Source organism: Furipterus horrens, unplaced genomic scaffold (assembly GCF_987537825.1).
Source record: "Furipterus horrens unplaced genomic scaffold, mFurHor1.1.pri manual_scaffold_4, whole genome shotgun sequence".
NCBI classification, from domain to species: Eukaryota; Metazoa; Chordata; class Mammalia; order Chiroptera; family Furipteridae; genus Furipterus; species Furipterus horrens.
This window is the reverse complement of record NW_028327174.1, coordinates 95645542-95664443: the sequence shown is the minus strand read 5'-3', so window position 1 is coordinate 95664443 and position 18902 is coordinate 95645542. Positions and strand designations below refer to the sequence as shown.

The following is an 18902-nucleotide window of genomic DNA, read 5'->3' as shown; positions in this document are numbered from 1 at the left end:
AAGAATCTGTAATAAAAAATTTAACCCTACAGCTACAAGAACTAGAGGAAGAACAATAAGCAAAGTCCATATCAAATAGAGGGAAGGAAATCATCAAGATCAGAGCAGAATTAAATGACATAGAGACTAAACTAACAATTCAGAAGATCAACATAAGTAGGAGCTGGCTCTTTGAAAAGATAAACAAAATTGACAAGTCTTTAACCAGGCTCATCAAAAAAAAAAAAAAAAAAAAAAAAAAAAAAAAAGAGAGAGGACCCAAATAAATAAAATCAGAAATGAAAGAGGAGAAATCACAACCAATACCACAGAAATACAAAGGATTGTAAGAAATTATTACGAACAACTGTATGGCAAGAAATTTGACAACCTAAAGGAAATGGACAAATTCCTGGAAATATACAGTCTTCCAAAACTGAATCAAGAAGAAGCAGAAAGCCTGAATAGACCAATAACAACTAGTGAAATTGAAGCAGGTATCAAAAAACTCCCAGCACACAGAAGCCCTGGACCGGATGGCTTCACAGGTGAATTCTACAAAACATTTAGGAAAGAACTAACTCCTATCCTCCTCAGACTATTTCAAAAGATCCAAGAAGAGGGAAGACTCCCAAACTCGTTCTATGAAGCCTGTATTACCCTAATTCCAAAACCAGGTCAAGACACAACAAAGAAAGAAAACTACAGGCCAATATTGCCAATGAACATAGATGCTAAAATCCTCAACAAAATATTGGCAAGCCGGATCCAGCAACACATTAGAAAGATCATACACCATGATCAAGTGGGATTCATCCCAGGGATTCAAGGATGGTTTAATATTCGCAAACCAATAAGTGTAACACATCACATAAATAAAATGAAAGACAAAAACCACGTGATCATATCAATAGGTGCAGAAAAAGCATTTGATAAAGTACAACACCCATTTATGATGAAAACTCTCAGCAAAATGGGAATAGAGGGGGCATACCTCAACATAATAAAGGCCATATATGAGAAACCTGAAGCCAACATCATACTCAATGGGCAAAAACTGTGAGCATTCGCCCTGAAGTCAGGAACAAGACAAAAATGTCCACTCTCTCCACTCCTATTCAACATAGTCTTGGAAGTTCTAGCCACAGCAATCAGACAAGAAAGGGAAATAAAAGGCATTCAAATTGGAAAACGGGAAGTAAAGCTGTCATTATTTGCAGATGACATGATAGTGTACATAGAAAACCCTGTAGACTCCACAAAAAAACTATTTGACCTAATAAGTGAATTCGACAAAATAGCAGGGTTCAAAATCAATATTCAGAAATTGAAGGCATTTCTGTACACCAACAATAAAATGTCAGAGATAGAAACTAAAAGAAAAATCCCATTTACCATAGCAACAAGAAAAATAAAGTACCTAGGAATAAACTTAACAAAGGAGGTAAAAGACCTGTACTCAGAAAACTACATAACACTGAAGAAAGAAATTAAGGAAGATACAAATAAATGGAAGCATATACCATGCTCATGGATGGGAAGAATCAACATCATTAAAATGTCCTTACTACCCAAAGCAATTTATAGATTCAATGCAATCCCTATTAAAATACCAATGACTCATTTCACAGACCTAGAACAAATACTTCAAAAATTTATATGGAACCAAAAAGAGCCCAAATAGCTCAGCAATTCCGAGGAAGGAGAACGTAGTAGGAGGAATCACAATACCTGATATCAAACTATACTACAAGCCCACGGTAATCAAGACTGTCTGGTACTGGCATAAGAACAGACATATAGATCAATGGAACAGAATAGAGAGCCCAGAAATAAACCCAGGTCTATATGGTCAACTAATACTTGACAAAAGGGGAAGGAACATCAAATGGAGTGAAAAGAGCCTCTTCAACAAATGGTGTTGGGAGAACTGGACAAGGACATGCAAAAAAATGAAACTAGACCACCAACTTACACCATACACCAGAATAGACTTGAAATGGATCAAAGACTTAAATGTAAGCTGTGACACCTTGAAAGTCCTAGAGGAAAACATAGGCAGGAAAATTTCAGATATCCCACGTAGCAACATTTTCACTGATATATCTCCTAAGGCAAGGGAAATAAAGGAAAGAATAAACAAATGGGACTACATCAAACTAAAAAGTTTCTGCTCAGCTAAAGAAAACATCAGCAAGATGAAAAGGAAACCAACCATATGGGAAAATATATTTGCCAATGATATCTCAGACAAGGGATTAATCTCAAAAATATATAAAGAACTTACATGACTCAACACCAAGAAGACAGACAACCCAATTAAAAAATGGGCAAAGGACCTGAACAAACAGTTCTCCAAAGAGGACATACAGAAAGCCCATAGACATATGAAAGAATGCTCAACATCCCTAGACATCAGAGAGATGCAAATAAAAACCACAATGAGATACCACCTCACACCAGTCAGAATGGCCATCATTAACAAATCAACAAACAACTTGTGTTGGAGAGGATGCGGAGAAATGGGAACCCTGGTGTGTTGCTGGTGGGAATGCAGACTGGTGCAGCCACTATGAAAAACAGTTTGGAATTTCCTCAAAAAACTAAAAATGGAACTGCCTTTTGAACCAGCAATTCCATTGCTAGGATTATATCAGAAAAATCCTGAAACACCAATTCAATAGAACCTATGCACTCCTATGTTCATAGCAGCACTATTTACAATAGTCAAGTGCTGGAAACAACCTAAGTGCCCATTTGTAGATGAGCGAATCAAAAAAACTGTGGTACATTTACACAATGGAATTCTATGTAGCAGAAAGAAAGAAGGAACTTCTACCATTTGCAACAACATGGATGGAACTAGAGAGAATTATGCTTAGCAAAATAAGCCAGGCAACGAAAGAAAAGTACCTTATGCTGTCACCTATTACAGGAAACTAATGAACAACACAAACAAATGAGCAAAATTGAACCAGAGGCATGTAAACAAGGAGCAGACTAACAGTAACAAGGGGGTGGCAGGAGGGAGAGAAGGGGGTAAAAAGGGGAAGGGTCTAGTCAAAGAACATGTATAAATGACCCACAGATATGGACAACTGAGTGGGGACTGAATGTGGGAGAAGGGAGGGACAGGGTGCAGGGAAGCAAGAGGGGGAATAAGTGGGACAACAGTAATGGAAAATTAAACAAAAAATTTTTAGTGGGGGAAAAATGAAAATATGAAGAATGGAAATGCCAGTTCAGTGAATATTAGAAGGACAAGGATTTTCCTTCACACTGTATATTTTTCTCCCAATCTGATCTTTCCAGTATTTGGCATTCTAAAGAAGTAAGTAATGACATAAGTTTCTTTGCATAAAACTAATAAGACCAGTTGTTAATAGAGGGTTTTTTGTTTTTGTTTTGACCAAGACGTTGACTGGAATGTCACGCCTAAAGGAGATATGCTTGGGCTCTGGTTGTTACCAAAAAGCCCTGAGGAACTGGGAATGACTTTCGAAGGTAATAAAAGCCCACGAGATAAAAGGCCTGGTATGTCGGTTGGTTGTGAGGGCCACAGCAATCTTTCCAGGGAAGGAATGAAGGTTGTTTTCCTGAAAGATGGCTAGAAGGGACCTTAAGGCACAATGGAAAACCAGAAGGACTTGGAAAAGACAGGTGTGTACAGGCAAGGCTGAATGCCAGGTATGTGGCTCAGCTTCTGTGCCCTGAGGGGCAGACTGAAGGTCACCCTAAATGTTCCTTGCGTAAGTTCCAGCAAAGCAGAACTAAATATCATAAGTGATCATTTGCTGCTCTTGTTGTGTTTATGCAAATGAACAGGATAAATTAAAAATGGACTGAATGCAGTCCCTTTAATGACAAGGAGGATAATCTTAGGGAGAAAAATCGTTATTCAAGGAAAATCACAATGATCAGTGTCAGACTATAAACTAGTGCAGCTAACTGTCTTTAAAGTTTCTTTTCATTTAAAGTTTGTTTTCATTTGAAAGTTAAACTAGTTCTGTGGCATCATCAAAGATGTTTAATTTACAAGCAAGAAGAGTATCAAATGCTTTGCAAATGAATGTCTTTCCGATAAGACAGTCTTACATATTTAGAGACTTGTTTGTGGGTTATGTTACAGAAATTAACATGTGTTTTCTGTTTTCAAAGGGCGTAGTCCTATGATCTCATTACCTGAGTTATTGTCTGTAGGCATAGGCCTCACTTAATCCTGTCTGCAGCTCTGCCTCCTGAGACTCAATGGTTTGGCTGAACTAAGTGGCTGGGTTGGTGAAGTATGGGGTGGTCTGTGGGCTTCACTTTAAAACTGGTTTCTCTTTTCTATCCTAGTGGCTTGGACAGTAGGGGTCCAGAGGTCTGAGAGGGGGAAACCTAAAATATTTCCCTTAGTCCAAACTAAGTATAATGGGCAAGAGGGTTTTGGAGAGGTGAGATGTGCCTGGCACACCTTCCTCCAAAGAAGTTTTTTTTTTCCCTAATGTGGGACATTGAAAAATTAATCCCTGCCTTCTGTTATCTAGTGGTTATGAATTGAATGATGTCTTTTAACCCAATTGCCAAATCTGTTGCCCCCAGGATACAACAAGGATGCCATCCTGTTAAACCAAGCACGCCATTGTCCGGGGACAGCCAACTGGCCTGGAGTCTACACGATCCTTCCCCATGTGGAAAGACCACCTTCCCCTTCACACCCCCACTCTTACTAGGGATTTCTGGACCCAAGGGTAGGTAGGATGACGACCATGTCCAGCTTGAAGCAGCTAGAGGAGCTCGAGACCATTGCACATTATCCTTTATAAGATTATAAAGGGTCTTAAGCCTGAGAGGGAGGGATTGTTAATTTTTATCGTTAAAATTATTAATTAATCATTTATTAAAAAAGAAGAAGAAGAAGAATATATGAAAGGGTGAAGCAGGAGAGCTTGTATGTATGACCCATGGGCATGGACTTGGGGAGGGGGGGAATTGCTGGGGGAGGGGGATTGCTAGGTGGAGGGGAGCAAAGGGGAAAAAATTGGAACTATTGTAACAATATAATCAATAAAATATACTTAAAAAAAATAAGGAGGATAGATAACTACAGTGTTGTTTTCCGAAGTCTACTTGGGGTGTTAGTTCCCCTGAGCTGGTATTTACTGTAAACCATTTCTCAGGGGTGTGTCATTAAAAGGAGGCTTAGTCAGTCACTTGTTTCCAATAAAAAAGAAATAGGGTTTGACTTTTCTGCTTACATTGCATGACAATAGGAAATGATTTGTGGAACTTGCAAAAATAAAAAAGAATACATTTAACATTAAAAATAAGATGAAGATAAAATAAAACATTCGTAGACAACACAAGCTGAAGCAACTTAACACTGAGAGCCCTACTATAAATGAACTTCTGGAGAGTCACCTCAAGAAGAAGGAACAGGATCTTGGAAAGACAGCTGGCAGTGCTTGAAGGAGTGGTTGGCAGATAAAACACTAAGCAAGCAGTTAATACCAAACAAGCAATGTTTGCATCAAATAACAGTAATAATATCTAATTTGTAGGGATAAAAAGGGAATTATTAGATGTCAATAGGATGGAAATCAGGGTGGGAGAAAGAGATGTAAGTGGAAGACTTCTAAGTCCTTTTTTGATGGGAAAAGGGGTAAAAATATTAATTTTAATATCTTGTTACATATACCTGACAAGAGAAAATTACTAAAAGAATAAAAACAGAGGAATAAGTTCTAAACTGATAGAAAGAAAAAGAGAGAAATAACAGGAGATTTATCAATAAAAAAGGTTAATCATTAAAAAAGATTTAAAAAGGAGAAAAAGGAAACAAAACATAGAGGGACAAATAGAAATTTAAAAAAGATAAGCATGGTTAAATATATCAATATAGTAAATATAAATGTGCTGAACTTGCCAACTAGTAAAAGAGATTGTGAAAAGAGACAGGGAGACTTTCAGTCAAGATGGTGATGTAGGCAGACATGGCTCGCCTCCTCCCACAACCACATCAAAATTACAACTAAACTGTAGAACAGCCATCACTCAGAACTGTCAGAAATCTAGCAGAATGGAAGTCTGACAACTATAGAATTAAAGAAACCACATCCATCCAGACTGGTAGGAGGGGTGCAGACATGGAATGGGCTGAGCCCTCACTCATGTGAGATGGATAAAAATTTGGGAAGGATATCTCAGGAGAAAGGAGTCCCAGCCCCCAGCAGGCCCCCCAACCCAGGGTACCAGTGCCAAGAAGATAAGTCCCCACAACTTCTGGTTGCAAAAACTAGTGGAGCTTGAGTCAGTGGAATAAACTGCTGGAGCCCCAAGCAGTTCTTCTTAAAGAATCCACACATGGACTCACCTACTCAGACTCCCTCCCTCTGAGCTCCAGCACTGGGGTAGCAGCTTATAAGGCACCAGTGGCATAAAAGGAGGAACTGAAGTGTCTGGCTTCAGGGCGAGCAGAGGCTATTGTCCCTTTTCTAACCACCCCCCCCCCCCACAACAGATCTGGCAAGCCAGTGCCATATCTGAGACTCCATCAACCTGGCTAATACTGTTTGACCCACCTTGGAGATCCCCAGAGACTCTGTCCTACTCAACTTACTGGCCAGCCCAAGCTGCTTTTCCATATGAATGGCTGGTCTTGGTTCATGCTTCACAACTTCCCAAATTCTCTCTAAAAAGCAACAGCTGGCCTCAGTAATCCCCAGACCTGGCAGTAGCAGCAGCCAGCCTAGATTCATATCTTGGCTTTGTCTGGGAATCTCCAAGACCAGCACAAGTATCAGCCATGTCAGATTGCTTTATAGCTCAGGCAGGGTGGCCCCGGGCAAAACACAGGTGGGGGTGACCTAGGCCTGCACACCCAGAAAACCCCAGGGTCAGCGCCCCAGTGGGCATCTACAGACCAAATCCTGCCCCTACACATCTGATCCTCCATGGAGGGCGGAGGTTGGTGGCAAGTGGTTACAGCCAATCCTTGCAGCTGACTGGCCTGGATAAATATTGATCTGCCAACAGCAACCAAGGCTCAGCTACAAGAGGAGGGTGTGCTCAGCTCACACAAAGGACACACCATGAGTACCCAGCTTGGGTGATAGGGGAGGCTGTGCCACTGGACCCCACAGGACACCTACGACATTAGGCCACGGTATCAAGACAGAGAGTCAAAGCAGTTCTACCTAATTCATGGAAACAAACACAGGGAGGCTGCCAAAATGAGGAGACAAAGAAACATGGCCCAAATGAAAGAACAGGTCAAAACTCCAGAAAAAGGGCTAAACAAAATGGAGATAAGCAATCTGTCAGATGCAGAGTTCAATACACTGGTTATAAGAGTGCTCAAGGAACTTAGTGAGGACCTCAACAGCATAAAAAAGATCGAGTCAGAAAAGGATACACTAACTGGAATAAAGAACAATTTACATGGAAACAACAGTAGACTGGATGAAGCTGGAACCAAATCAATGATCTGAAACATAAGGAAGCAAAAAATAACCAATCAGAACAAAAAGAAGAAAAAATAATTTAAGAAAACACAAGAATAGTACAAGCAACCTCTGGGACAACTCCAAGAAGTCCAACATTTGCATCATAGGGGTGCCAGAAGGAGAAGAGAAAGAGCAAGAAATTGGAAATCTGTTTGAAAAAATAATGAAGGAAAACTCCCCTAATTTGGCGAAGGAAATAGACATACAAGTCCAGAAAGATTAGAGAGTCCCAAACAAAGAGAGATAAACTTGTTTACTGAGGCTCCAGAGGACAAAAGAACCAGTGCATAGTTGTGGGTTTGGGCAGAGAAACAGGGAGGAGCAGGCTAATGGAGGACTTGTGAGCTCCAAGGTCCCTCTGCACTCCTAGAGAGAAATTGGTTTTCTAGTCTGGGCACACAGGAGGGTCCTTTAGGACCTTTCTGATGTTCTGTCTCAGGAAAACAGGGCAATGTCAAGACTTTTGATAGTGTGCTAAAATATTAAAGTGGGTTGGAGTAAAATATGGAGGTGAATTGTTTTAAATGGGAAGTTAAAAAGGTAGAATTTTTGCAAATTTTGTGGTAGATTTTTGTTTCTTATTTTTATTGGTAGACAAGGGAGCTTTCCCCATCCTACCTGTTAGGTTGGCCACTAATCACACAGCGATCTGTGACGACATATCTGCGTTGATGTTGGATATGTTAAGTGAGTAAGTATGCTCCCTTTCTCCAATTACGACATAAACTTCCTAAGGTCAAGACTTGTTTTTATTCTCCTTTGCATCTTCCACAATGCTTTTCATAAGACAAGAGTTCGATGTGGGCATTTATTGGCTGGTTACCATGGTGTTTCATTCATCCATTCATTCACTCATTCACTCACTCATTCAATAGTTCATTGTTGAAAACGTGCATGCCGTGCTGTGGAGACCGTCAAAGTGTGGGTTGGAGGTGCCTGTGGACAGCAGGGCCAACGCCATTTACCAGGGTCTGAGTGCCAGGGTCCATCTTCAACACCCCTATTGCCTTATTCCTAAAGAAAAAGCCCAGAGGATCTTGGAGCTGCCTCCCATGTCCTTACCTGGATAGATCCTAAAGAATCCAGTTGAGCTGCCAAAATATTGCCAGGTCAGTGTTGGGTCTCTCTGGAAGTTCTTCACAAAAACAGGATTCAAGGCTTCAGACATGTAGACTCCATTTAAAATATCTGGGTCTAAAGGATAAGATTGTAGAAGGAATTTCAGGGGACACTAAGTTAGGAGCAACAGTGATCAATTCTTCACCCACTGAACACACCCGCTAGCACATGCACATGCACATATGCACGCACACACATGCAGGTACACACAGCCTGTAGTGATGTGGTTCATAACTTTCCTCTACATGTCACTCGCAGAGCCACACTCACACCCACTGAGCCAGGAGTGCAGAGCTCTCTCCCAGCCCAGGCTCCTGAGGAAGGATTTTCCATCCTTAGTCAGGGAGCTTGGAGAGTCAGTCAGTTTACATCCTCAAGGGCTTCTCAGGAAAAGGGGGGTAAATCATTAACCTCCACCAGTACCACCCAACAACCATGCCAGGCCATGGGGCGGGGACTACCTTTGTTGTACACGTTGGTGGGCAGCTGCACACTACTGAGGGACGTGTTCACCATCAGGTTGCTGAAGTGTGCGTTGGACTCGAGGACAAACTCAGCCCCCAGCTCTACGTACTTGCCATTCGCATCCCTCTCGTTGATCAGGACTGAGTTGTAATAGTCAAACTAGGGCGGAGGGGAATGTCCAGACAGAGACAGCGTGGGCACAGGGACCCGCCCAGTGAACGAGAGGAAGAGAAACAATGCAATCAGAGGACTCAGATGGGAGAGACATCAGTTAGACTGGCTGTCCACACACACGCTCCACCTGTGGGGGTTCAGGCAATGACCCACAGGATTTGGGGCAAATACACGTCCAGATAATTGGAGCAGATGGTTGATTTGATGGGGTTTTGATATAAATTGTCTGGATTATTGCTCAGTTCTCCACTTTGTTTATCATGTGTAGACATAGCCAGAGAGGGAGACAGAGACAGGCAGACAGATTCCAGGAGAGACAGAGAGACAGAGCCAGACTTGGCAGCACCACCAGCTTCTTCAGTGCAGGAGGACTCTGAGGGACCCAGATGATGGGGCCCTGGGAGGTGAGGCTTCTCTCTTTAATAGCATGGTTCCTGTGTCCCTGTGTCCCCTGAGGAGCCAGCAGTCTGCTCTCTGCTCTACATACAATGTTGGATCTGCTTGGATTACCACCTAGGAACCATAATCAGACCCTCTTTCTCCACCCCAGTGGTTCAGACTTAAAGAGCTCCTTCAGTCTCCAACTCCTGTCCGCCCCCCGTGTCCTGCCCATGTCACAACAGTGCTGCCACGAATCTGACTCTGTCCCTCCTGAGCTCAAAGCCTTCAATATATGCCTTTCAGGCTGAATAAAGGCCAGCATTCTACCTTTACCATGGTCACTTTCTGCTTCACCATCCCCTGGACATATAGAGCTGACCACTGGCAATTTCTTCAGCCTTGTGTGTTTATTATTTTTTTTCTCATCTTAGAAACCCCTTCTTCATGCCCTTAACTGCTCAAATCCCCCTCAGCATGGGCCAACTGGGAGGCCACCCTGTTTGTGAGAATTTCTGAGCATCTCCTCTTCATTTCTGCATTGTGGGAATACTTGGCCATTTGTGTGGACATATTATAGGCCTTATGCTAGAGTTAGGTGGTCTATGAGCTTCTTGACTTTACCTGAGCTGAGGCCAGCATGTGGCGTTGAGTGGTAACTGTCCGTGGAAGGGTGGATTGCCAGGGTTTGGGTGCTGTCTCGCCTATCTGGTCCATAAATCCCTTCTCAAAAGACTCTGGAGCATTTCAGAATCAAATCATCGTAGGTTCATACAAATACTGAGCTCATTAAAAGAGAGTGCTGGATGCTCCTCCCCCTACTCTCCATATCCTGTCCTCCTGTGACACTGTCCCTCCCTGGGAGCTCTAGGAGCAGGAGGACTCACCACCAGAGATTCGTTGAATTCATGGTTCAGGTCAGCCTCCTCGGCAGCCTCTACCAGATTCTGAGGGACAGGGACACAAAGGGGAGAATCAATGGGCCAAAGGAGGCAAGTGCGTCCTTAATTCCACTCCTAAAAATATACCCAAGAGAACTGAAAACAGGGACTCAAACAACAGCTTGTTCATAAATGTTCACAGCAGCACTGGTCACACTAGCCAAAAGGTAAATGCATATTTCCAAGTGAAATAAGCCAGTCTGAAGAGGCTGCATAGTGCCTGATTCCAGTGCATGACATTGTGGAAAAGGTAAAGCTGTGGAGACAGTAAAAAGATCAGTGGTTGCCCAGGGTTAGTGGGGAAGGAGGGATGAATAAGTGGAAAACGGGATTTTTAGGGCAGTGAAACTATTCTGTGTGATCTCTAATGGTTGATATGTGTCAAAACCCTCAGAATGTACAACATCAAGTGAACCCTACTGTAAACTATGGATTTTGGGTGATAATGATGTGTCCATGTAGTTCACCTGCCGTACCAATGTACCACTCTGGTGGGGGCTGTTGATAGTTTGGGAAGTTGTGTGTTTGTGGGGGCAGGGCTTATAGTGGAACTCTTTGTACTTCCCTCAAAATTTTGCTAAAACTGCTCTAAAAATAGTCTATTTAAATGTGTGTATATGTATATACATGTTAGTGTGCAATCCAGAGGCATTAGGACCATTCACAATATCATGCAATTATCGCTATCTAGTTCCTGAACTTTTCATGACCCCCAAAGAGAAACCCTGTACCCACTAAGCCATCACTCACATTCCCCTCTCTCCCTGGCTCCTGGCAACACCAATCTGCTTTCTGTCAATGGATTTTCCTATTCTGGAAATTTCACGTAAATGGAACCATATGGTATATGACCTTTTTATTCTGGAGTGTTTCACTGAGCATAATGTTTTCAAGGTTCATTTGTGTTTTAACATGTAAGAGAACTTCATTCTTTTTCATCGCTGAATAATATTCCATTTTATGGATATCTCATGTTTCATTTATCCATTCATCAGTTGATGGACATTGGGTTGTTTCCACCTTTCAGCTGCCGAATATAAATATACACAATTTTTATTGTCAATTATACCTCAATAAATCTGGGGAAAAAAGAGGAGCAGACCTGAGGTCCTATTCTGGCTTTGTCAGGGGTAAGCCACTAAGCCTCTCTGGGTCTCTATTTATATAACTATAAGTTGGGTGGAAAGATCCTTAACTTCTATGCTCCCAACCCCTCGCTCCTAGGATGTGATGAAGAAATTCCACAGGGCTAAGGTTATTTTAGTGTTGCTTTGCAGAAAATGTTCCTGTGGGTATTTCCATAGAAGGGTCCATGGCTGTGGCCTCCCACGGACTCGAGCAGGGAGCAGGGACTGGCACTTGGAGAAGGTCTGCAGAACAAGTGCTGGTTTGATTGACACAGCCCAGCTTGAGCCCCCGGGAGCCCGGAGCCAGGCCTCTGGGGGTGGGCCAGGACTGCTGTGCTCTGGCACCTCGAGGACCGGCCCTGCAGTGTGCGTTCCTGCATTGCACTGTCTGTGCTCCACCCAGGGAGGCGGTTTCCACAGCATTGCCGATTGAAGGAGGTGGGCGGTACTGCTGTGCTAGTTGCGTAGGAGGTCAGTGTCCCCCTGCTATGGCCAAGGACTGGCTCTCCAGTCCCCAGTGGTTCTTGATGCTAAGATCCCTTGCCCCTAAGCCTGGACAAAAGCGACTCCACGTTGTTGTATGGGAAAGATGACCCCAACAATTCCTCTCAGACTTTTGACAGGGGAGGTGGTGGGAGACAGGCAGGCAGGCTGGCCAGGCTTCAGCTGCCATTCCCCACACTTCCCGCCTTCAGCGCTGGCCTCAGCCTCCCCTCCAACAGATGACTGCTCTTCCCTGGCTCTCCAAGTTAATTTTTTGGGGGGACAACATTGGTCTTGGATGGCCAGATTTCTGGCTGGGTGGAGCAAGAACAAAGTCTTCCCAACCACCCAGGTCCCCATAGCATCCTGGTAGGCACTTCATGCCAGGGAAGTGATACATTCTGTTTTGACCAGGCCAAGCCAGGCTTGGTGGCTCTGCCATGATGGAAAGTCCTGAGTAGGAAGCCCATCCCTACAAGCACCCATGCTGTCTGGGAAGTCCTCAGAGCCCTTGTGTGCCATGAAGGGTGGGTCTGTGTGGCAGGAGGGGAAAGGGTGGGGGGATAACTAGGGGAAGGAAAAAAGGGGAGGGGGGGGCTTTACTTTATATGCTGTCCATCCCTCTATACTCGCACCCATCCACTGCCCACCCATCCACCATCTATCCACCCATCCACCCATCTGTTCATTCAGCAGGTGACTCCTCAGTCCTCATTTCGATTTGCTCTGCACAGTCACTGACTGTAACGTCATGATGCAGGGCCACTCCTGACACTGCACGTTGGTCCTGTTGCATTAGACTCTGTTTTCTAAGGCCAAGCTGCAATCCCAGCCCGCTCCTCTCCCCTTGCTTCCTATCATTTCATCCTTTACAAGGAACCTTTCGGCTAATGGGGATACAAGGTAGATGCCTGTGAAGTAGGAAAAGGATGATGTGGGGGAGAGGATGCAGGGCAATGACATCAGTGAGGGTCCTTTTGGTGTGACGGGGCTGGGGAAGATCCCCCCACAGATCATAGGGCCTGGAGCACCTTGACAGCCTCCACTTTCCTGCGTAGCATGGTCTCCATGTCCTCTGAGAACTTCCTCACCAGCTCCAAGCCATCAACCTCCTGAATCCTCAGACTGGGCTCCACATCCTTGTATTTCTGTTAGGGGAAACGTGGGAGAGACGGGCACCTGTCATCTGGCACCAGGGTGTTTGGTACCTGATTACAGGTGGCCTCCATCCTCTCAACTAGCGCATTCACACCTTGAGGCCTTGTCTACTCAACCGGAGGCAAGGACAGGCCCTCTCCTCCTCACAGAATCTCCCCCACTAATGACCACAGCTGCCTCTTACTTAATGTCCTCTCTGTTCCAGGGGTTCTGGACAGATTCAGTTAATATCCTTAGGAGGGAGTAGACTGGGGCTCAGAGAGATCAACAGGCTTGACTAAGGTCACACAGCTGGGACTCTGAGGCCTCCTGGTGCTGCTCACATGGACTGCGATGCCCCCTTTAGCATCAGTTCATCTTGCCCCTGTGCCCCATGGTGTACACTGTGTCCAGACCAAGCTCAGCAGCGATGGGTATCGACCCCACCTGACAAACTGCCAGGAGCCTGGGCAAACTCAGAGAGCCGGATTCAGATTTACTCTCCGAGTTGAGTGTGTGTATCACCAAGTCTAATGAGGCAGTCTGGCAACCTATTGGCCATGTGACCTTAGGCCAAGTCCTTAGTTTCCTTATCTGCAAGATGTGACATTGGCATGACTTAGAGAATGTTCTAGGATGCATAGACTTAGAGAATGTTTTTACCCAAAACAGCCATATAATTTTGCTCTATCTTTCTCACCTGGGGTTAGAGGGCACAAATGAGAACACTGAATGCATACTGCTTTGCAGAGCAGGAGTGCGGTGTGAGTGGGAAGTTGGTCTGAGTTCTCTTTGTTACAGTGGCCTGAGTGGGGGCCCACCCTGGTTCCTCCTGTGGGCTGTGGGGAAGGGGGGACAGGAAGGGGCTGCATGGTGATCATATGCAGGCATAAAAGCCTGAGAGGTGCTTTTGGCATCAATTAGAAAATGAAGTTCTGATGAGAGTTAAATCCTGAATATAAAGCTCTTAGCAAATGGTAATGATTGAGAATGGCAAGCTATTCTTAAAACTGGTCTGGGAGTTATAAATATCAGAGGAAAATCAGGTTGTTTATTACCTAGTAAGAGGATAGGCTAGGTGTCAACCTGTGCTAAAGCAATGAATCAATAGGGTAGGGGTAGCTGGTGCATTGTCTTTTCCATCGGGCCCGGCATCCTACCCAGGAGCCAGGCACCGGCTCAGACCTCTGCTCGGGACCATGTGTGGACATATGGAAGCTTCCCTGCAGAGGTCACAGATGGGCTTACCTGCTCGTACTGCCCAAGCAGCTCCTGCGGGACTTTCAGATGGTCGGCTGAGGCCCCATCATCCCTTCTTCTTCTCCCTGTCCTCTTTCACATGTGCCAGGTCTGCATCTCAGTCTGCTCACTCCTGCTACCTCAGCCCTTTGCACATCACAGCTCCTCCCCCAATAAACCTCTTGTCCGTCTGTTTCATCTTAACCTCCGCTCCCAGGGATCTGAGCTGCCTCTATACTCTTGACCACCCTATTGACTTGCTCTGTGACTTGGGCAAATTGTTCCCCTCCCCGTGCCTCAGTTTCCCATCTGATAATGAGGGGATTGGATTAGGTGATCTCTAAGTCCCCTCATAGCACGGTCATTCAGGGATTCAAGGTTCCCGCCCCTCTCCTGGCTAACTGCCCTATGACCTTCAAGTCCCCGGGTTACTGACCTTCTGCAGCAAGAGAGAGCCCGAGTATTTGGTCACGGTGTCATACAGCTCCCCGCCAAAGGTGTCTGCCCACAGCTTCACCCTGCCAGGCCATGAAGGTTACATGTGTATATACATGTACACACACCAATGCACATACATGGAGACACACATATAGATGCATGTGCACATACAAAACAATTGTCTATACACATAGATATCCTCTGATGCACACATGCACAAACAAATAGAGACACACATGATACATAGAGATCCACACACCAATGCACATACACTCAGGTACACCTACAAACACATACACAATGGAATACACACAGAAAAACACACACAAAGAATTTCTGCCCCTCTCGGCCAGAGCAGGAGACTCCAGGGACCCACTGGGTGCTCAGCAACAGCACTGAGTGTGCTAAATACCCTTGGCTGGATCTCCTGCTGAGGGGTGGGGGGCAGCGGCAGATGAGCCAGACCAAACCCTGACTGCAAGCTCTTGAAGGCTATGGTCTATAGGTGGAGAATGGAGAAAGTGGGGGGTGGGTAGTAGGGTGGACAGGCCCAGGGAAAGGCAGAGAGGACCCCGAGGACAGACACAGGACCTGCCTGAGCACAGTGACAGCTTCTCAGTGAGTCCTTCCCTCTCCAGTGTTCCCTGCTCAAAGTCACTGTAGGCTGCTGCACCCTCTTTTGAAACCTCAGAGGGAGCATGAAGCACAGGGGCAGAGGAGAAGGCTTTGACCTGCTTCTGCTTCTGTTGAGGGCAGGCCAGGTAGTCAGGGCAGGAGAGGCCACCGCTCACCCCTGATGCAGGCAGCCTAGGGAGAAATCCCGGCCTCTTGTCCGTTCCCAGAAGGACATCGAGAGCTCACCCTCTATACAGGCTGGGGGGTCATGGGGGTAGGCACAGGCTGTGTCTGAGCCTCTCTGGATGGAGCAAATGGAGTTTGCCCACATGATCATTTCGAAATCAACAATTATTCAATCAGCCAATCAATATTTATTACTTTCCTACATGCTAGGCCTTGTGCATAGTCCTGGAGCCACATCTCAGTCTTCACCTTTGTAAAACCTTCCATTATAAGGCTGTGCTTTTATATGCAGATAGCATAATAGATGTCTGAAGGGGCACCAGCGAAACCTGGGGAGGGGGGTGGTGGTGAGGGAAGGCTTCCTGGGGGAGGTAGGATCTGTTCAGTGTGAAAAGCTTGGGAGAGCTTAGTGTGACAAATTTGGAAGAGCTTGAGGGAAACAAAGATGATGTCCAGGTTTCTAGCTTAGGTAGTTGAGCTGATGGTGATATTATTAAATAAAATTAAGAATATCAGGAAGATCTTGGAAGCAAGTTGGGGAGAGTGGAAGGCAATGCGTGCAGCTCGGGATACGTAGAATGTGATGCTTCCGTTGCAGGGCCGAGTTGTGGAGTGACATCGGGCAAGTTGTGTGTTTTCTGACCCTAGAAAGCACCAATCACTCTGTATCTTGAAAGACACAAACTTGAATTTAAGACCTTTCATGATGTTCTGGAAGAGCTGTCCATAGGCAATGGATACATGAGTCTAACACGTAAAGTCAGGGCTGAGAGTCATTAGCATGGGGACGACAGTGGAAATTCTGAGTAGATGGGCTCTCTCAAGGACTGCGTGTGTTAAATGAGAGGAGCTGAGTAGACAGGCCCTGGGAAACTCCAACAATCTCAGGGGCAGGCAGAGGAAAAGGGACACTTGAGAAAGACAGGGAGGTAACAGGTGGCCCAAGGAGACCCAGGAGAGCACAGTATTATGAAAGTTGAGGCATTGAGACTCAAGGGAAAGGGAGAGGCTAGTGTCTTAAACAAGAGTCCAGGGAGCTAAGTCCAGAAATGCGTACTGAATTGGGCAATGAGGGTCTTTGATGACCTGAGTGGGAACAGATTTTGGAGGGCAGTAGAAGCCAGGGCAGGCATTGGAGGCTGAGGGCTGAGTGGGAGGGATGGTGTAGCTTCACAGGAGAGAAATGTGGGGTCTTTGGGGGTGGGAAAGACTGAAAAGGATCCAGTAGAAGAGAGGAGGGGGTGAGGTCCTGGGTGGAGGCCTGGCTCCAAGGGAGTAGATGGGGGCAGATGTGGGTGCATTTGGGGGCCCTTACCCTCAGTGACTCTCTGATTTCTGTGTCATGGTCTACTGCAATTCTCCTCAGTCAAGACCTAGATTATAGCCATCTTGACTTGGCACTCAGCCTATTCTTAGAGTTTGCTTTCTACTATTAGTTGGTGACTATTCTGGGGATGAAAATTATTCTCAGTGTCTTCCTCAACAATAGATAGTTTTACAGGCTGCAGTGGGTGTAACAGTGACACTCAGCTCAGGCTGACTTGCATTCAATTTCTAGCACTTTCATTTACTGGCTACATAAACTTGGGAAATTACCTCAACTGCAGAATAGGGATACTGTTACCCACCTCACTGAACTGGTGTGTGGACTAAAGGTGTCTTTGTAAAGCATCTAACACCATGCCAGGTATATGAAAACTGGAAGTCATACAACCAGATGGAAACAGTGCTGCTCAAATTCACCGATCAACAGAGCTCAACAAAAATGTGTTGCTCTGGCCCCTGGACCCACTTCTGTTAAGGCATGAGATTGACAGCTGGCTCTGGTAGCCTGACTCTCATGCTGCATTCGAGTGGTTGGACTTAGATATGACCTGAGCAGGTAATCCCCTGTATTTAGGCTAGGGCACATTTATTGGAATTTCTTTAATAGAACCACCAGAGCCAAGGACTAAAAATAAATTCTCCCAGAGGGTTTGCACAGTAATTTAAATTTATACCAAAGTGTAAATGACCCATACCTGGTCTTCATGACAGGGTGTAGAATCAGGGCCAGGAAGGAGGCAGAAAAGCATAGAAAGGGGAAACCGAGACCATCAAAGTCTGGTTTGACCTAGTTATGGGTTGCATGAGCCCTTTTGTTGATTTAAGACTGGTGTATCTTTCAGAATGTTAAAACGAATTTCCTAACAAACCCATGGGGGGCCGCAATGATCATTTTGAGCTAAAACAGCTCCGGCTCCCAGTCACCTCACGGCAGTGATTATCCTGGAATGAGCATTGCCCTGTAGGTGCTCCAGATGCGGCTTGCCATCCCAGTGAGGAGAGTGAGCACTGATGATCGATGATCCGGCCTGCCTAAAACCATTAGGTGGCTGGGGAGGGGCAGGTGGGACTCTCGAATGGAAGAACGGAGGGTGAAGAAAAGGTCTTCACAGCAAGAAAGGATGAGTGGCCAGTCTAAGCCCCAAGGGGAGAGCCTGGAGGGAGATCGGAGGTGGGCAGGGCAGAGGATTGAGGTCTGCCAGGGGGAAGGAAAGGAGGAAAGGGTAAAAGGGTCTTATGGGGTGGGGGCTGAATTGGATGCTTACGTTTCCAGAGGAATCTTGGCCTGCCCCGACGTGGTGGACAGGGTGGTGCTGGACAGAAGCAGATTCAGGATGACTGCAGTCTTCCATGAGGGGGGCCGCAGGCAGCAGGGCGTCCTGCGGGAGGGGCAGCTGGGGTCTGGGGACAACCTGGGAGGTCCAGACATGCTGCTCCTGCTGGGGTCAGGGAGGATGGAGAGGAGAGAGCAGCCTCAGACGGTGGGCTCTGCCTGCCTGTTACTTAGACCGTTGGGATCCCTCCAAGCCTTCTGTTTTTTGGGTCATGGCAAGCCTGGCGTTCCTGGCTTGCAGTCCAGTCTTGGCTGCAAGGCCTGGTGCGAGAAGGGGCTTCTCTCTGTGTCCCACAGAAAACAGAGACAGAGGAGCTGCCTTACCTGACTAGCAGGCTTCCAGGAGAGGGGTGACTGTGGCAGGGGAGACTGTGACAAAATGAACTCATTAATTCACTGGCCTCTTCTCTAATCCCCTGGCTGACAGCAGGGAGGAGGGGGTGGCAGGAGGGACCTCAGCAGGATTACTCTGATT

The 18902-nt window shown here is 45.7% G+C and overlaps 1 protein-coding gene across 1 annotated transcript in view; it reads right to left on the bottom strand.

Moving 5' to 3' along the window:
- Nucleotides 1-18523, bottom strand: part of CACNA2D4 (calcium voltage-gated channel auxiliary subunit alpha2delta 4) — a 128541-nt gene extending 110018 nt beyond the window's left edge. The window contains exons 1-6 of the mRNA XM_090275173.1: nt 18360-18523; nt 14966-15047; nt 13185-13301; nt 10490-10549; nt 9047-9209; nt 8529-8660 (exon numbers count right to left, since the gene is read on the bottom strand). Of these exons, the coding sequence (XP_090131299.1) occupies nt 8529-8660; nt 9047-9209; nt 10490-10549; nt 13185-13301; nt 14966-15047; nt 18360-18523 (718 nt within the window). The remainder of the gene's footprint in view (nt 1-8528; nt 8661-9046; nt 9210-10489; nt 10550-13184; nt 13302-14965; nt 15048-18359) is intronic.
- Nucleotides 18524-18902: the final 379 nt, after the last annotated feature.